Source organism: Camelus dromedarius, chromosome X (assembly GCF_036321535.1).
Source record: "Camelus dromedarius isolate mCamDro1 chromosome X, mCamDro1.pat, whole genome shotgun sequence".
NCBI classification, from domain to species: Eukaryota; Metazoa; Chordata; class Mammalia; order Artiodactyla; family Camelidae; genus Camelus; species Camelus dromedarius.
The window spans coordinates 76,525,548-76,545,884 of NC_087472.1; the positions used below are offsets into that span (position 1 = coordinate 76,525,548).

Consider the following 20,337-nt stretch of genomic DNA (forward strand, 5'->3'; position numbering starts at 1 on the left):
CAAAATATAATACAATCACAAAGTGATACCATACCAGGTGAACCTTTAGCTCTAAAAGTAGCTTTTCCTTCCAGAATCTTCCTAGTCAGTCCAACAGTAGCTTAGCACATAAAAAGCATGCCAGAGGGGGAAGGAGGGGTCAGAGAGTACCATGTGCAGGCTATGTTTTAGATGACTAATCCCTATAAATTGATCAAGGTTGAACACTAAATGTGCCAGAGCCCTCAATAGCTCAAATGCTCACGCTCTCTCTCTCTCTAACGGACCATTATCAACTGGTATCAGAGAGAATATATAGTTCGTTTTAAAGTCTTATGCCTTTACACACCCAATCGATTATAGTGTCAAAAATAAAAAATCTGAATGTATACACCTATGTCTACATTCCAGAGGGAGGCAGAGAAGGAAGAGATCTGACATTGACAGGAATTAGAGAAAAGTTGGAAGTGTCCCATGGAACACATGCCCAGAACAAATTTGGGAGTTTTTGGTGCCCACCCCTCCCCTTCTTCTTTAATCCCCAAACTAGTTGCTGGCATATCCCATGCCTGCCCCACAGCCATGAGAGTCAGGCTGTGAGAAACAAATACAGCATTCACAGGCAGGTTAATAGTAAATGTCAAATTCAATACCATAAAAGAGGACACCAAACAGAACACCCTTCCATGGTGGCCAAGACTTTGACTTGTTCATCACTATATCCCAAGTGCCTTGAAAAGTGTCAAGCATGGAGTAGTGATTCAGTAAATATTTAATGAATTTTGAATGAATCAAATTTATTAATCAGGAAACTGCTATAGGCAGTCAGAGCATGGTAGTCAGAAAAGAATGCTTGGGCCAGAAGATTCTGAAATGAAACTCTTGTCCCAGCAATGCAATGCTCTTCTTACTTGGCAGTGGTAGGGCCAGGAAGAGTCATATATATCTCCAGGAGTGAGCAAAAGCCTAACGAGCATTCCTTAGGCCAGAGTCAGAGCCCTGCCTCCTCCCTTTCTTGCCTGGCTAAAGGACTTAGATATCACTGAATGTCCAACTTACCACTTCCTTTTGCTGACTACTCAAAGAGAGCCAAGGCCAAGGCTAACAGAACTAATTTTGCTTAGGCTAAACCAGTGCAATGGTTTAGCCAAGCAGAATAAAGATCATCACTCCTGCCTTTAGTTCCTATTCCAGCTACTCGCCCCCATTCTTTTTCACTCTCCAAAACCACTGGGGGAAAAAATGGAGGTGGGAGATTTTTAGGTATCAGCTCCAACTTTCATCTTCCTCTTCCCATGCTCTGACACCTTCTATAGCTGGCCATTTCAGCATTAGCAGCAGAATTTCTGGCCTCCCCTAATCCACCTCTGTCATTAACTCTCTATTCTTTCTTTTCTTTGATCTATTTTAGATACCTGCAGCAGAAAACAACCCTTTCCTTGTTGGAATGCACTATTGGTACTCCAGCCACAGTCCCCGCACCCAGCACTGCAATGTTTGTCGGGGGAGCATTCCTGCCTTATCAAGAAATGTTATCATCTGTGAAGGTACCTTTCTGATTCCTTTAGGAAGTGGAGCTCAGTGGGTGGAGATAGGGATGAAGGAACTTGTGTGGCTTTAGAATCACTGACTCACCCTAGGTCACTGACTCTAGTGTAAGGTTAACCCTAACACTTAACAGACTGAGGAAAGGAGTTAGAAGGAAACTGGCATGAGGAGGAATTATCATATATCAAAATGGAGGGTTGGGTCTGGGAGGATTGGACAATACGGTCACAGGGCTGGGAAAACAGAAATCACCTCATTCTTACCATTAATTTCCATTCAAGTCAGATAGTAGAAAATTTAACCAGGAAGGATAAAAGGAAACTGAATTATATGGAGAATAGGACTTTAGAGTTAGGTCACTTCTACTTAGATGCATCTAGGTTCTAACTTTTAGAACAGCTTAGGGAAATAAATTAGAATCTTCATTGTCACCAGATTCACATCCACTGTTTTTCTTCCTCTTTTTACAGTGTGCAAAGTGAAGTCCCACAGATTATGTGCTTTGAGAGCAAGCAAAGATTGCAAATGGAATACGTTATCTATCACTGATGACCTCCTCATGCCAGCAGATGAAGTGGTAAGTACCAGCCATGCTTTCTCATAGTCACCTTTTCCATCTCCCCTTCAGCCAGGACACAAAGGGGAAGGAAGACATCTTCCTCTTTCTAGGCAACCTAAGTAGGCTTCTTCCCCAGGCTCATGATCCAAACAATCTAGAAGAAGGAAAGCTGCCTCCAACTCCCACCTGTCATTGGTCACTAGCATTGGAGTTAGGAGGGCAGGATGATGTAAAAATTCCTTGGGGTTACCTAGTATCCTCTATGGGGTAGTATAGTTATCCCAGCTGGGCCTTCCTCTTCTTATATCACTAACTTCTATCTTTTGTCTCTTTTTACCCTTCAGAAAACTATGCCCCATCAATGGGTAGAAGGAAACATATCTGTCAGTTCTCAGTGCGCAGTCTGTCATGAGAACTGTGGCAGTTATCAGAGACTTCAAGATTTCCGGTGTCTTTGGTGTCATTCTACGGTAAGACTCTTCCCATTTCCTTGATACTTAGAGAACTTGACTTCTAGAGAAGGGGTTGGGTTGAAGTTTGATTGTGCATACACATAGATAGAAATCTCAGAGACCCTTACCCAAAAACAGATTATACAGATTCCATAGTATAGATCTCAGTATCCTGCCTTTCCAGAATTGGCTGTGGAGTCTTTGAGATGAAGACTTAATGCTCCCTCTTATCTTTGATGGGTCTCAAATGGTGAGGCCTACTTGCAAATGGGAAAAGCTGAACTCTCTTACAATAGTATGGACAATTAAAAAAATAAGTTCTGAGTCTGCCCTTATGAAAACTTCTTCCCTCATTCACTATTTCCTAGGAAATTATAATCGTTAATTAATTATGGTTAATAATATTACCACATTTTTATTGCCACTATGTATTGAGTGTTTTATATACATGATCTCATTTAATCCTTACAACAATCCTAAACCAGCCCTCACTGTCCCCATTTACAGAAGAGGAAAGTGAGGTTCAGAAAAGTAAAGTGATTTGCTCAAGGTCATGCAGCCAGTAAATAAGAGTCTTGATTCATACATAATTCTGCAAAAACTGTGCTCTAAACTGCAATATTACCATGCCTCTAAACCAGTGGTTCTCAACTGGGTTTATTTTTGCCCATCTCCCCAGGAGACATTTGACAACACCTGGAGACTTTTTTTTTATCCAATTCTGATGGAATGTTTTTTAATTTATTGAGGTATAGTTGATTTATAATGTGTAAGTTTCAGGTATACAACATATGATTCACAATTTTTAAAAATTATACCCCATTTATATATATTATAAAATATTGGCCATATTCCTGGTGCTGTAAAATATATCCTTGTAGCTTATTTGTTTAATACATAATACTTTGTGCTTCTTAATCCCCTACCCCTATCTTACCCCTCCCCCTTCCTTCTCCCCACTGGTAACCACTAGTTTGTTCTCTAGATCTGTGAGTCTGTTTCTTTTTTGTTATATTCACTACTTTGTTGTATTTTTTAGATTCCACATATAAGTAAAATCATACAGTATTTGTCTTTCTCTGTCTGGCTTACTTCACTAAAAATAATACCCTTCAGGTCTATCCATGTTGTTGCAAATAGCAAATTTTTGGTCTTTTTTATGGCTGAGTAGTATTCTATTGTACATATATACCACTTGTTCTTTATCCTTTCGTCTGTTGATGGACACTTAGGTTGCTTCCATATCTTTGCTATTATAAAGAATGCTGCTATAAACATTGGGGTGCATGTATTTTTCTGGATTAGTGTTTTTATTTTCTTCCAATATATACCCAGGAGTAGAATTGCTGGACCATATGGTAGTTCTCATTTTAGTTTTTTGAGGAATCTCCATATTGTAGTGTACAAGGGTTTGCTTTTCTCTACATCCTTGCCAACATTTGTTATTTGTAGACTTTTTGATCATAGCCGTTATGACAAGTGTGAGGTGATATCTCATTGTGGTTTTGATTTGCATTTCTCTGATGATTATTGATGTTGAGAATCTTTTCATGTGCCTGTTGGCCATCTGTATGTCTCTTTTGGTCAAATGTGTACTCAAGTCTTCTCCCCATTTTTTGATTGGGTTGTTTGTTTTTCAATATTGAGTTATATGAGCTATTTTTTGGATATTAACCCCTTATTGGTCCTATTTTTGCGAATATTTTCTCCCATTCTATAGGTTGTTTTTTCATTTTATTGATGATATCCTTTGATATGCAAAAGTATTTAAGTTTACCTAGGTCCTATTTGTTTATTTTTGCTTTTATTTCTTTGCCTTAAGAGACAGATCCAAAAAATATTGCTATGGCTTATGTCAAAGTGTTCTGCCTATGTTTTCTTCTAGGTTTATTGTTTCAGGTCTTACATTTAGATCTTTAATTCGTTTTGAGTTTATTCTTGTATGTGGTGAGGGAAAATGTTCTAATTTCATAGTTTTACATGTGGCTATCCAGTTTTCCCAGCACCACTTATTGAAGAGACTGTCTTTTCTCCATTGTATATTCTTTCCTCCTTTGTTGTAGATTAATTGACCATAAGTGTGGGGGCTTATTTCTGAGTTCTCTATTCTGTTCCATTGACCTATGTGTCTGTTTTAGTGCCAGTACAATACTGTTTTGATTACTGTAGTTTGTAGTATAGTCTGAAGTCAGGGAGTGTGATACCTCCAGCTCTTCTTTCTCAAGATTGTTTTGGCTATTCAGTGTCTTTTCTGTTTCCATACAAATTTTGAAATTACTTGTTCTAGTTCTGTAAAAACACCATTGGTATTTTGATTAAGATTGCATTGAATCTGTAGGTTGCCTTCAGTAATATGGTCATTTTGACAATATTAATTTTTCCAGTCCATGTAAAAGGTATATCTTTCCATGTGTTTTTGTCATCTTTCATCAGTATCTTATAGTTTTCTGAGTACTGGTCTTTTACTTCCTTAGGTAAGTTTATTCATAGGTATTTTATTCTTTTGGATGTGATTGTAAATGAGATTCTTCCCTTAATTTCTCTTTCTGATATTTCACTGTAAGTGTATAGAAATGCAACTGATTTCTGTATCTTAATTTTGTATCCTGGAACTTTACTGAATTAATTCATGAGCTCTAGTAGGTTTTTGGTGGTGTCTTTAGAGTTTTCTATGTACAGTATCATTTCATCTGCAAACAGGAACAGTTTTACTTCTTCCATTCCAATTTGGATTTCTTTTATTTCTTTTTCTTGGCTGATTGCTGAGGCTGGAACTTCCAATACTGTCTTGAATAAAAGTGGTGAGGCTGTCATCATTGTCTTTTTCCTGATCTTTGAGGAAATGCTTTCAACATTTCACCACCATTGAGCATGATATTAGCTGTGGGATTATCATATACAGCTTTTATTATGTTGAGGTATGTTCCCTCTATACCCACTTTCTGGAGAGTTTTTGTCACAAGTGGATATCAAATTTTGTCAAAAGGTTTTTCTGCATCTCCTCAGATGACCATATGGTTTTTATTCTTCAATTTGTTACTATATCACATTAATTGATTTACAGATACTGAACCATCCTTGCATCTTTGAGATTAAATACCACTTGATCATGGTGTATGATCTTTTTGATGTACTGTTAGATTGCTAATATTTTGTTGAGAATTTTTGGATCTATGTTAATCAGTGATACTGGCCTGTAATTTTCTTTCTGTGTGTTATCTGTGTCTGGTTTTCATATCAGGGTGATGCTGGTCTCATAGAATGAGTTCAGAAATGTTCCTTCCTCTGCAGTTTTTTGGAATAGTTGGAAGATAGGTGTTAACTCTTCTTTAAATGTTTGGTAGAATTCACCTATGAAGCCATCTGGTCCTGGATTTTTGTTTGTTAGAAGTTGTTTTATTACCGATTCAATTTCCTTACTGGTAATTGGTCTTCATATTTTCTATTTCTTCCTTGTACAGTCTTAGGAGATGGTACCATTTCTAGGAATTTGTCCATTTCTTCTATGTTGTCAATTTTATTGGCTCATAATTCATAGTAATCCCTCATGATCCCTTACATTTCTGTGGTATCAATTGTACCTTCTTTTTTTATCTCTGATTTTATTCATTTGGGCCCTCTCTTTTTCTTGATGAATCTGGCTGAGAGTTTATCTATTTTGTTTATCTTTTCAAAGAACTAACTCTGTTTCCTTGATCTTTTCTATTGCATTTTAGTCTCTATTTCATTTAGTTCTGCTCTGTTCTTCATGAATTTTTCTCTACTAATTTTGGGTTCTTTGTTGATCTTTACGATCATTACCCTGAACTCTTTTGCAGGTAGATTGCCTGTCTCCACTTCACTTAGTTCTTCTGGGATTTTATCTTGTTCCCTTGTTTGGAACATGTTTCTCTGTTGTCTCATTTTGCCTAAGTTTCTGTTGGTGTTTTTATGTTTCTGGTAGGTTGGTTATGTTTCCAGATCTTCGAGAAGTGATATTTTGTGGGAGAAATGCTATATGTCCCAGCAGTGCACTCCTCTCTTGTTACCAGAGCTAAATGCTCTAGGTGTGCACCCTATGTGGGCTGCATGTGTCCTTCTGTTGTGGTGGGCTGACTACTGTGGGTGGTCTGGTAGGCATGGCCAGCCCCTAGTCTGGATGGTTGCCAGGTCCTGCATTGTTCAGAGGCTGCTAACTGCTGGTTAGTGAGGCTGGGTCACTAGGCTGCTGGCTGTGAAACACCAAGGGGCCTCAGGGATAGTGCTGGCTCACTAGTGGATGGATTCAGGGTCCAAGAGATCCCAGGGCTGGGGCTCACCCACTGGTGGTTGAAGCCAGGTCCTCAAGCTAGTGGAGGCCCACTGGCCAGCAGAGCCATTTCCTATGGTCTGGCTTCAGAGCCCAGGGCTCCCAGAGCTCATATCAGACTGCTGGTGAGTGGAACCAGTTCCTGCCACAGCTGACTGCATGGTCTGGGGTGTCCTGAAGCTTGTGTTGGCCTACTGGTGGGTGGGGCCAGGGATGGTGCTGGCCTGCTGTTGGGTGGGCTGGGTCTGCAGGCTATGGGGCTGCAGTTGTCTTGTGACTGGTGTCCAACCACTCATGAATGAGGCTGGTACTTAGACTAGATGAGGCTCACTAGTGAGTGGGGCTGTGGCCCAGCTAGTCCCAGGCAGGTGCTGGCCTGCTGGTGGGTGAGCTTTGTCTTCAGGCTGCAAGGCTCTTGTTGTCCTAGGGTTGATGTCTGTCCACTGGTGAGTAAGGCTGATCCCTAGGCTAGAGCAGGCTGGCTGATAGGTGGGGCCATGGATTCTGGGGCTTGTGCCTGCCCACTAGTAAGTGGAGCTGGGTCCCAAGTCTCTGGCTGCAGAACCCTGGGGGTCCCAGGTCTAGTACACACTTGTGTGGGGGGATGGGTCCTGGGACCTCTGGTAGGCAAGGACTTGTTTAGAGATGGCTGTGGGCTCAGAGGATCTTGAGGCAGCATGTCTACTGATGGATGGGGCTTGGCCTGAGTCATCCCAGCACTGGTGCCTATAGGCTGTTGGGCATTGGCAGGACTGGGTCCTGAGGCTAATAAGCTTGAGGGATGATTCCAAAATGGCACTTGCCAACTTTAGTGTCCACATGGTAGTGTGAGCTCCCAAACATGGCTTCCACTTGTGTCTGTGTCCTCAGGGTGAGCTACAGTTGCCTCCTGCCTCTCTGAGAGACTCTCCAAGATCAGCAGGTGGGTCTGACACAGGCTCCTTTCAAATCACTGCTTCTGCCCTATGTCCTGGAGAATGTGAAGTTTTGTGTATGCCCTTCAAGACTGGACTCTATTTCTCACAGCCCTCTGGGACTCCTGAAAGTAAGCCCCACTGACCTTCAAAGGCAAACATTCAGAAGTGGGCTGTCTTCCTGGTGCAAGACCCTCGGGCTGGGGAGCTGGATATGGGGCCTCTTTTCTTGGGGAGAACCTCTGCAATTGTAATAATTCTCCTATTTGTGGGTCACCCACCATGGGGTTTGGGACTAGGCTATTCTACCCCTCCTACCCATCTCGTTGTTCCTTCTTTACATCTTTAGTTGTAGATCTTTTCTGCTAAGTTCTGGTCTTTTTCATCAATGGTTGTTCTGTAAGTAGTTGTAATTTTGGTGTGCCAGTGAGAAGAGGTGAGCTCAGGGTCTTTCTACCCTGCCATCTTGGTCAATCTCCCTGTCTAGAAACAATTTTGACTATTACAACTCAGGGGCAAGGGTGTGCTGCAGGCTTCTGGGATTCTACTAAACTTCCTACAGTACACAGGACAGCACAAAGAACTATTTAGCCCAAAATATCAGTAGGTGATGATGTTAAGAAACCCTGATCTAGACTTTCTAGCCTTTTAGATGATTCCTAAAGCTGATTATTCTAGACAAGAAGAAACTAAGTATGGACTTCTTCTTAAAAGGTTCCTTTTCCCTCTGCCTTGCTCCCACCAATGGGCATTATCTTTGTGCTCTCCTTCTTTGCTCAAGCTCACCAGTATCTCCTGGAAAGGAGCTTGTACCTTCATCAGGTGCCCCCAGGGGACACCTCTAGATCACCTGGATCTGATGGCCTGCAGGGCTTATGCCCATGGGTTCCAAAGAACTCTAATAAATGAAGAAAGAGAAAGAGTTCTTACAGCTGTCACCTCCAGGGCACAGCAAGAAGCAACAGTCTGAAGAGCCCAGTTTTTCTGCAAAAGAGGTCTATTAGCTTATCTTCATAGTTTCAGCCTGAGGAGCAGGTTTTTAATTGAACATACATCTAAGGGCCAACTCTAATCCTTTCCAGAGACCTCAGAAGGTAGGTGCTATTTCATGCTCTCCTTCTACTATGACCCAGTGTGCCAGTGTCTCCTGGAGGGGCACTGTTGCACAAGTCTTGTGCCCAGTATTTTGCAGTTGCTGCCCAGGAAACACCCTTTCATCTCCTGGCTATGGTGGCCATCAGGGCTTGTATTTTGGGGTCCCATGGGACTATAACAGAGAGACAGTTCTTGGCCAACAACCACCCCAAGGGCACAGCACACAGAGTAACCTAAACCACAACCTCAGTCTTTCTGTGAAAGAGGCCCATTTGCTTTTCCCAGAGCTTTGGCCTGAAGGCCAGGCCTCTGATTTGACACACATCTAAAGGCCTACTGAGATGCTCTCTGAGGACAGAGGCTGGCAGATGCCATCTTTGTGCTCTCCCTCTGACTTGCAACATTTCACAGACATCTACTAGAAAGGATCATGTACATTCATCTTACATCCCAGTTTCTGTAACTGCCATGCAGTGGCCATCTCTAGGTCACCTAACTATGACAACCAGTGGGACGTACAGATTCAGTCCCATAGAACTGTATATATTTGCACACTCTAAAAGATGCAGCCTGAGGGTCCAGCTACTAATCAGCCTGAATCTAGGTACTGATTGAGATCCACCCTTTGGGACCCTGAGGTCTTGGGTACCCTCAACTACTGGGAGCCACTAAAAAAATAGCTTGCTTGAACAATCACAAAACTTGAGAAAAAACCAAGAACTAGGGCAGGGTTTAATGACAGATTCATCCCCTCCATGAGGCCATTCCCTCAAGATTGGGAGAGGTGGCTGTTTTATCTAATGCTAAAAAACCAAGCTCTCTCTTTCTGGACCTGGCTAAGGAGGGGGCCCCATCATGGGAATTGACATCCTCCACAACAAGGAATGAAAGATTTGGTGCAAGGACCCCAAGAGCCAGGACATCTACCTAAGGCTATTGGTCAAGCTGTACAGGTTTCTGGCCAGACAAACCAACTCCACCTTCAATTAAGTTGTGCTGAAGAGACTGTTCATGTGTCACACCAACTGGCCACCTCTGTCCCTTTCTCGGATGATCCAGAAGATGAAGCTTCCTGGTTGGGAAGGCAGAACAGCTGTGGTTGTGGGGACCATAACTGATGATGTGCATGTCCAAGAGGTACCCAAGCTGAGGATGTGTGCCCTGTGAGTGGGCAGCCATGCCCAGAACCGCATCCTCAAGGCTGGGGGCAAGATCCTTACCTTACCTATACAGGCATTTTGGAAAGGCCCCAGGAACTCCACACAGCCATACCAAACCCTATGTACCCTACAAGGGCCAGAAGTTCAAGCCAGAGGGCAATGCACCAGCCGCAGCTACAAAAACTAACCCCAGATCCTGCCTTGTTGTTAAAAAGATTTTGGATGCTGGGGAAAAAAAAAACACAAAGTCAAGAACAATGAAGAAACAGAGTAATATGTTCCAGTTGAAAGACTAAAATAAAACCTTAGACAAAGCCCATAATGAAACAGAGGTAAGTGATTCACCTGCTAAATAGTTCAAAATCATGGTCATAAAAATGCTTACTGTGATGAGGAGAAGAATGGATGAACACAGTGAGAACTTCAACAAAGAGAAAGAAATTATAGAAAGTACCAAACAGAAGTCACAAAGCTGAAGAATACAATACCAGAAGTGAAAAATGCACTAGAGAAGTTCAATAGCAAACTAGATGAAGCATTCAAAAAGATAAGAAAATTGAAAGACAGGACAATGGAACTCATCCAGTCAGAGCAGCAAAAAGAAAAAAAACACTGAAAAAAAGTGAAGATAACTTAGGGGACTTATGGGACAACATCAAGCGGATTAACATTGACATTATAGGGGTCACAGAAGGGGAACAGAGAGAAAGGGACAGAAAAATTATTTGAAGAAATAATAGCTGAAAACGTCCCTAACCTGGGGAAGGAAACAGACATTCAAAATCCAGTTAGCCCAGAGAGTTCCAAATAAGAGGAACCCAAAGACAGCCACATGAAGATACCTTGTAATTAAAATATCTAAAGTTGAAGACAACAAGAGAATCACAAAACAAACAAGAGAAAAACAATTTGTTACATACAAGGGAATACCCATAAGACTATCAGCAGTTATTCAGCACAAATTTTTCAGACCATAAGAAAATGGCACAATATATTCAAAGTGCAGAAAGAAAAAAAACTTCCAGCCAAGAATACTCTACCAGACAAAGCTGTCCTTCAGAATTAAAAAGGAAATAAAGTCTTCCAGACAAGCAAAAGCTAAAGGAGTTCATCACAACTAGACTGGCATTACAAGAAATATTAAAGGGACTTCTATAAGCTGAAAGGAAAGGGCAGTAACATGAAAACATAGGAAAGTATAAAGCTCATTGGTAAATGTAAATATATAGTAAAATTCAGAATAATATAATGTTGTAAAGGTAGTACATTAATCACTTATAAAAAGTAGTTTAAAGGTTAAAAGATAGAAGTGGTAAAAATAACTATAACTACAATAATTTGTTAAGTGATACACAAAATAAAAATGGGTAAATTGTAAAATCAAAACATAAAAAGTTTTTATGGGGAGAGTAAAAATGTGGAGCTTTAGAAAACATTCAAACTTAAGTGGTTATCAACTTAAAATAGGCTGCTATAAATATAAGCTATTATATGTAAACCTTATGGTAATGACAAAGCACAAACCTGGTGTTGATACACAAAAGATAAAGAGAAAGGAATCTAAGTATACCATGACAGAAAATTATCAGATCACAAAGGAAGAGAGCAAGGGAAGAAGAAAGGAACAGAGGAAATACAAAACAGCCAGCAAATGATTAACAAAATGGAAATAAGTGCATCCCTATTAATAATTGTTTTAAATGTAAGTGGCCTAAATTCTCCAATCGAGAGCCATAGAGTGGCTGAATGGATAGAAAAACAAGACCCATCTATATGCTGCCTACAAGAGACTCACCTCAGATATAAGGAAACACACAGACTGAAAGTGAAAGGAGATATTTTGTGCATATTCAATCCAAAAGAAATCAAGGGCAGCTACACTTATATCAGACAAAACAGACTTTAAAATAATGAATGTAGTAAGAGACAAAAATGGAGACAATCCAACAAAAGGATATAATATTTGTAAATATTTATGCATGCATCATAGGAGCACCTAAATTATAAAGTAAATACTAACAGACCTAAAGGATGAAATAGACAGCAATATATTAAGTGAAGGAGACTTTAATTTTCATTCATAGGTAGATCATCTGGAAAAATCAATAAGGAAACTGGCTTTAAATGACATGCTATATCATATGGACTTAACAGGTATATACAGAACATTTCATCCAAAAGCAGCAGAATACAAATTCTTCTCAAGCACATATGGAACATTCTCGAGGATAGGTCATATGTCAGGCCACAAACAAGTCCTGATAAATTTTAAAAGATTGAAATCATATCATCTTTTCTGACCACAATAGTATGAAACTACAAATCAATTATAGGAAGAAAACTGGAAAATTAACAAATATGCAGAGATTAAACAATATGCTACTGAACAACAAATGGGGTCAATGAAATAAAAAAGTGAAATGACAAATGAAAATGGAAAAACAACATACTAGCATATGGCATGCAACAAAACAGTTCTTATAGGGAAGTTCATAGTAATACATGCCCACATCGAGAAAGAAGAAAATTTCCAAAACAACCTAAATTTACACCTCAAGGACTAGAAAAAAGAAAATATGGAGCCCAAAGTTAATAGAAGGAAGGAAATAACAAAGATCAGAGTTGAAATAAATGCAATAGAGACTAAAGGGAAAATTGAAAACATCAGTGAAACTAAAATAAACAAAATTGACAACTTATTAGCTAGACATACCAAGAAAATAAGGGAAAAGATTCAAATAAAATCAAACTTAAAGAGGAGAAATTGCAACCAATATTAAAGAAATAAAGGGAAGCATTTCACAAAATTCAACATTCACTTATGATAAAAACTCTCAATAACATGAGTATAGAGGAAATATACCTCAACATGATAAAGGCAATATATGACAAGTCCACAGGTATCATCACACCCAATGGTGAAAAGCTGAAAACTTTTCCTCCCAAATCAGGAGCAAGAAAAGGATGTCCATTCTTACTACTTTTATTCAACATAGTATTGGAAGTCCTAGCCACAGAAATTAGTCAAGAAAAAGAAATTAAAAAACATCAAAAGCAAAAAGGAAGAAGTAAAACTTTTTGGAGATGACATGATGTATTTTTTCTTCAAGTTTTATATGTTTCCAATTATAATTGACATACAGCACTGTATAAGATTAAGGTGTACAGAATAATGATTACACTTACATACGTCATGACATAATTGTCAAAATAAGTTTAGTGAGCATCCATCATCTCATATAGATACAAAATTACAGAAATAGAAAAGATTATTTTCCTCATAATGAGAACACTTAGGATTTACCTTCTTAACAACATTCAGATATAACATACAGCAGTGTTAATTATATTTATCATGTGTATGTTATATCCCTAGTACTTATTTATCTTATAACTGGAAGTTTGTACCTTTTGACTGCCTTCATCCAATTCCCCCACCCCCACGTCTGGTAACCACAAATCTGATCTCTTTTTCTATGAGGTTGTTTGTTTGTTGTTTTTGAAGTATAATGACCTACAATACTATGTTATTTCCTGTTACACTACATAGTGATTCAATATTTCTATATATTTCAAAATGATCACCACAATAAGTATAGCTACAATATGTCGCTATACAAAGATGTGACATAGTTGGTGACTATATTCCCCACACCATTTCATACCCATGACTCATTTATTTTTGCAACCAGAAGTTTGTACTTCTTAATCTCCTTCACCTAATTCTTTCCTCCACCCATCACCCCTTCTTTCTGGCAACGACCTGTTTGTTCCCAATAGCTATAACTCCATTTCTGTTTTGTTATGTTTGTTCATTTGTTTTCTTTTTAGGTTCCCCATATAAGTGCAATCATTACAGTATTTGTCTTTTACTGTCTGACTTATTTCACTTAGCATAATACCCCATAGGTCCATCCACGATATCATAAATGGCAAGATTTCATTCTTTTTAATGGCTGAATAATAATCCACTGTATATCTATATCACATGTTCTTTATCTATTTATCTATGGATAGGCAACTTAGATTGCTTTCATATCTGGGATATTGTAAATAATGCTGCAGTGAACTTGGAGGTACATATGCCTTTTCGGATTAGCATTTTTGTTTTCTTCAGATAAATACCCAGGAGGGGAATGGCTGGATCATGTGGGAGTTCTATTTTTAATATTTTTAGGAATATTCATAGTGTTTTCCATAGTAGCTGCACCAATGTACATTCCCACCTACAGTGCACTGGGATTCCCTTTTCTCAACATCGTCGCAAACACCTGTTATGTGTTGTCCTTTTGATAAAAGCCATAATGATAAATGTTAGGCGATATTTCACTGTGGTGTTTACTTGCATTTACATGATGATTAGTGATGTTGAGCATATTTTCATGTTGGTGTTGGCCATCTGTATGTTTTCTTTGGAAAAATGTCTATTCAGGTCTCTTGCCCATTTTTAAATCAGAGACTTTGTTTTTATGGTGTTGACTTGTATGAGTTCTCTGTATATTTTGGGTATCAAACCCTTATTGGATATATCATTTGCAAATATTTTCTACTATTCAGTAGGTGGTCTTTTCATTTTGTTGATAGTATCCCTCACAGTGCAAAAGCTTTGTGGTTTCATGTTGTCCCATTTGTTTACTGTTGCTTTTGATTCCTTTGCCTGAGCAGACATATACGAAAAAATAATAATACTAAGAGCAACATCAAAGAGTTTACAGCCTATGTTTATGTCTATAAGTTTTGTGGTTTCAGGTCTTACATTCTAAGGCTTTGATCAATTTTGAATTTATTTTCTGCATGATGTGAAAGAGTAGTCCAGTTTGATTATTTTGCATGTACCTGCAAAGGTTACCCAATACCATTTATTGAAGAGGCTGTCTTTTCCCCATTGTATATTGTTGTCTCCCTTGTCACAGATTAATTGCAAAAAAAAATGTGCATTCATTTCTGGGCACTCTGCTCTGTTCCATTGATATATGGTTTTTGTACCAGTACCAATCTGTTTTAATTACTGTAGCTTTGCAGTACAGTTTGAAATCATGGAGGGTGATACCTCCAGCTCTGTTCTTTTTCAAGATTGTTGTGGCTATTTTGGGTCTTTGTGTTTCCACAAATTTTAGAATTATTTATTTTAGTCTGCAAAAAATGACTTTGGCATTTTGATAAGGATTGCACTGAATCTGTAGATTGCCTTGTGTATTATGGTCATTTTAACTATATTAATTCTTCCAACCCATGGTAGATCTTTCTATCTGTGTTATCTTCAGTTTCCTTCATCAGTGTCTTATAGTTTTCCAAGTGAAGGTCTCAATTTGTTAATGTGGTGTGTCACATTGATTGATTTGTAGATATTGAATCATCCTTACATCCCTGGGATAAATACAACTTGATCATGGTGTATGATCCTTTTAATAATGCATTGTTGAATTGAGTTTGCTAATATTTTATTGAGGATTTAAAAAATATTTAACAACTTTATTGAGACATAATTCACATGCCACATAATTCACCCATTTAAAGTGTACATTCAGTTGTTTTTAGTATATCACAGTTTTGTTCAATCATCACCACAATCAATTTTAAAACATTATCATCACCCCAAAAAGAAACCACGTATCCATTGGCAATCACTTCCCAAGACCCCTCCTTCCAAGCTCTGGCAACCACTAATCTACATTTTGTCTCAGGATTTGCCTATTCTGGACAATTCATATAAATGAAATAATACAGTAGTGGCCTTTTGTGACTGCGGCTTTCATTTAACTTAATGTTTTCAAGGTTCAGCCTTGTTATAAGAATGAATGTAGTACTTTACTCATTTTTATGGCTGAATAGTATTCCATTCTAAGAGTTTCAATTTCTTCACATTGTCATCAATGCATTTTATAGCATTTCTTTTGTTTTGTTGCCTTTTTAAATTTGAGTATAGTTGATTTACAATATTACATTAATTTCAGAAGGATTATTTGACTTTTTTTCAGGTTATATTCCATTATAGGTTATTATAATAATATCCAAGATATGGGATATAATCCCCTGTGCTATACAATAAATTCTTGTTGCTTATCTACCTTAAATATAGTAGTTTGTATCTGTTAAACCTATACTCTTAATTTGTTCCTCCCCTACTTCCTCTCCCCTTTAATAACCATAAGTTTTCCGTCTGTGAGTCTGCTTCTGTTTTGTATATAGATTCATGTGTATTATTTTTAGATTCCACACAAAAGTAATATCATATAGTATTTCTCTTTCTGACTTCTTTCACTAGACATAATATTCTCTAGGTCTGTCCATGTAGCTGCAAATGGCAAGATTTCATTCTTTTCTATGGCTGAGTGATATTCCATTGTGCATATATATCACACCTTCTTAAGCCAGTCATCTGTTGGTGGGCACATGGGTTGCTTCCATGTCTTGGCTATTGTAAATAGTGCTGCTATGAACTTTGGGGTTCATGTATCTTCTCAAATTGAGAGTTTTTGCTTTTTCCAGATATATACCCAGAAGTAGAATTGCTGGATCAAATGGTAGTTCTAGTTTTAGTTTTTTAAGGAAACTCCATATTGTTTTCCATAATGACTGTACCCATTTACATCCCCACCAACACTGTAGGAGGGTTCCCTTTTCTCTACATCCTCTTCAGCATCTATTATTTGTAGACCTCTTGATGATAGCCATTTTGACTGGTGTGAAGAGATACCTTACTGTGGTTTTGATCTGCATTTCTGTGATGATTAGCAATGTTGAGAATCTTTTCATATGCCTATTGGCCATCTGTATGTCTTCTTTGGTAAAATGTGTATTCAGGTCTTCTCCCCATTTTTTTTGATTGGGTTGTTTGTGTTTTTGATATTGAGTTATATGGGCTGTTTGTACATGTTGGATATTAATCCCTTATCAGTCCTACATTTGCCAATATTTTCTCCCATTCCGTAGGTTGTCTTTTCATTTTGTTGACTATTTCCTTTGCTGTGCAAAAGCTTTTAAGTTTGATTATGTCCCATTTGTTTATTTTTCCTAGTGTTTATTTTACCTTGGGAGACGGATCTAAGAAAATATTTCTATGATTTAGGTCAAAGAATATTTTGCCTATTTTCTCATCTAGGAGTTTTATGGTGTCAGATCTTACATTTAGGCCTTTAAACCATTTTGAGTTTATTTTTGTATATGGTTTGAGGGAATATTCTAATTTCATTGTTTTACATGTAGCTACGCAGTTTTCCCAGCACCACTTGTTGAAGAGAAACTCTTTTCTCCATAGTTTATTCTTGCCTCCTTTGTTATAGATTAATTGACCATAACTGTGTGGGGTTATTTCTGGGCTCTCTATTCTGTTCCATTGATCTATGTGTCTATTTTTGTGCCAATACCATTGTTTTTTTTTTAATTGAAGTATAGTCACTTTACAATGTGTCAATTTCTGGTATAGAGCATAATGTTTCCATCATATATATACATACATATATTCTTTTTCATTATAGGTTACTAACAAGATATTGACTATAGTTCCCTGTGCTACATAGAAGAAATTTGTTGTTTATCTATTTTGTATATAGTAGCTAATATTTTCAAATTTCAATCTCCCAATTTATCTCTTCCCACCTCCTTTCCCCCTGGTAACTGTAAGTTTGTTTATTGTATCTGTGAGTCTGTTTCTGTTTTGTAGATAAGTTCATTAGTATTTTCTTTTTTCTCTTTTTAGATTCCACATATGAGTGATGTTATATGGTATTTTTCTTTCTCTTTCTGGCTTACTTCACTTAAAATGATGATCTCCAGTTCCATCCATGTTGCTACAAATGGCATTATTGTATTCTTTTTATGACTGAGTAGTATTCAATTGTATAAATATATCACAACTTCCTTATCCAGTCATCTGTCGATGGACATTTAGGTTGTTTCCCTATTGTAAATAGTGCTGCTATGAACACTGAGGTGCATATATCTTTTCAAATTAGAGTTTCCCCTGGATATATGCCCAGGAGTGGGGTTGCTGTATTATATGATACGTCAATTTTTAGTCTTTTCAGGAATCTCCACACTGTTTTCCATAATGGCTACACCAAACTACATTCCCACCAACAGTGTAGGAGGGTTCCGTTTCTCCACATCCTCTCCAGCATTTATCATTTGTAGACTTTTTAATGATGGCCATTCTGATTGGTGTGAAGTGATACCTCGTTGTAGTTTTGATTTGCATTTCTCTGATACTTAGTGATATTGAGCATTTTTTCATGTGCTTATTGACCATTTGTATGTCTTCATTGGAGAATTGATTGTTTAGGTCTTCTGCCCATTTTTTGATTGGATTGTTTGGTTTTTGTTATTAAGTTGTATGAACTGTTTATATATTCGGGAATTTAAACCTTGTCACTCACATTATTTCCAAATATTTCCTCCCATTCTGTAGGTTGTCATTTTGTTTTGCTTATAGTTTCCTTTGTGTGCAAAAGCTTACAAGTTTAATTAGGTCCCATTTGTTTATTTTTGCTTTTGTTTCTACTGCCTAGGTAGACTGCCCTAGGAGAACATTGCTAGGATTTATGTCAGATAATGTTTGCCTATGTTTTCTTCTAGGAGGTTTATAGTGTCTTCTCTTATATTTGCGTCTTTAAGCCATTTTGAGTTTATTTTTGTGTATCATGTGAGGGAATGTCCTAACTTCATTGATTTACATGCTGCTGTCCAGTTTTCCCAACATGACTTGCCCAAGAGACTGTCTTTTCTCCATTGTATATTCTTGCCCCCTTTGTCAAAGATTAACTGATCATAAGTCTCTGGGGTTTTATCTGGGCTCTCTATTCTGTTCCATTGGTCCGTATGTCTGTTTTTGTGCCAACACCACATTATTTTGATTACTGTAGCTCTGTAGTATTGTCTGAAGTCTGGGAGGGTATTCCTCCAGCTTCATTCTTTTTCTTCAGTATTGCTTTGGCAATTCTGGGTCTTCTGTGATTCTATATAAATTTCAGGATTATTTGTTCTGGTTCTATGAAAAATGTCCCGGGTAATTTGATAGAGATCACATTCAATCTGTAGACTGCTTTGGGTAGTATGGCCATTTTAACAATATTGATTCTTCCAACCCAAGAGCATGGGATATCTTTCCATTTCTTTAAGTCATCTTGAATTTTCTTAACCAGTGTTTTGTAGTTCTCCATGTACAAGTCTTTCACCTCCTTGGTCAGATTTCTTCCTGAGTTATTTTTTTGGATGCGATTTTAAAAGAGATTGTTTCTTTAATTTCTTTTTCTGATATTTCATTTTTAGTGTAAATAAATGCAACTGATTTCTGTATGTTAATTTTGTGTCCTGCTGCCTTGCCAAATTCTTTTATCAGCTCTAGTAGTTTTTGTATGGAGCTCAATATCACTGTTTTGATTACTATAGCCTTATAATATAGTCTGAAGACTGGAAGGGTTATACCTCCAGCTTTGTTCTTTTTTCTCAGAATTTTTTGGCAATTCTGGGTCTTTTATGGTTCTATATATGTTTTAGGATTATTTGTTCTAGTTCTGTGAAAAATGTCATAGATATTTTGATAGAGATTGCATTAAATCAGTAGATAGTTTTGGGTATTATGGCCATTTTGACAATATTAGTTCATCTATTCCAAGAGCAAGTAATATCTTTCCATTTCTTTGAAGCATATTCAATTTCCTTTATCAAAATGTTATAGTTTTCAGACTATAGGTCTTTCACCTCCTTGCTTAACTCTATTCCTGTATGTATTTTTGATGTAACTTTAAATGAGATTTATTTTTACTTTATCTTTCTGCTGTTTCATTATTAGTGTCTGGAAATACAACAGATTTCTGTATTTAATCTTATATCCTGGTACCTTGCTGAAATCATTTATTAGTTCTAGTAGGTTTTGTGTGGCAACTTTTGTATTCTTTATATAGAGTATCATGTCATCTGCAGATAGTAACATTTTTACCTTCCTTTCCAATATGGATACCTTTTCTTCCTTTTTTTTTTTTTTTTTTTTTTTTTTTTTTTGTCTCATTACTGTTGCCAGGATTTAGTATATGCTAAATAGAAGTGGTGAGAGTAGGCATCTTTGTCTTATTTCTGAATTTAATGGGAAGGCTTTTAGCTTTTCTCCATTGAGTTTTACGTTCACTGTGGTTTATTGTAATGGCCTTTATTATATTGAGATATGCTCCCTCTATACCTACTTTGATGAGAATTCTTCTGTTGAATTTTGTCAAATGCTTTTTATGCATCTATTGAAATGATCACGTGATTTTTGTCTTTCTTTTTGTTAATGTGCTGTATCACATTGATTTGCATATGTTGAACCATCCTTGCGACCCTGGAATGAATCCAACTTTATCATGGT

At 37.6% G+C, this 20,337-nt stretch overlaps 1 protein-coding gene and 1 pseudogene across 1 annotated transcript in view; both read left to right on the forward strand.

Moving 5' to 3' along the window:
• The window catches only part of DGKK (diacylglycerol kinase kappa), a 145,026-nt gene that overhangs the window by 65,676 nt on the left and 59,013 nt on the right, over positions 1 to 20,337 (forward strand). Inside the window, exons 5-7 of the mRNA XM_064483139.1 lie at positions 1,391 to 1,526; positions 1,998 to 2,104; positions 2,431 to 2,556. Coding sequence (XP_064339209.1) covers positions 1,391 to 1,526; positions 1,998 to 2,104; positions 2,431 to 2,556 — 369 coding nt within the window. The remainder of the gene's footprint in view (positions 1 to 1,390; positions 1,527 to 1,997; positions 2,105 to 2,430; positions 2,557 to 20,337) is intronic.
• On the forward strand, positions 9,633 to 10,182 carry LOC116150704 (large ribosomal subunit protein eL18-like; annotated as a pseudogene).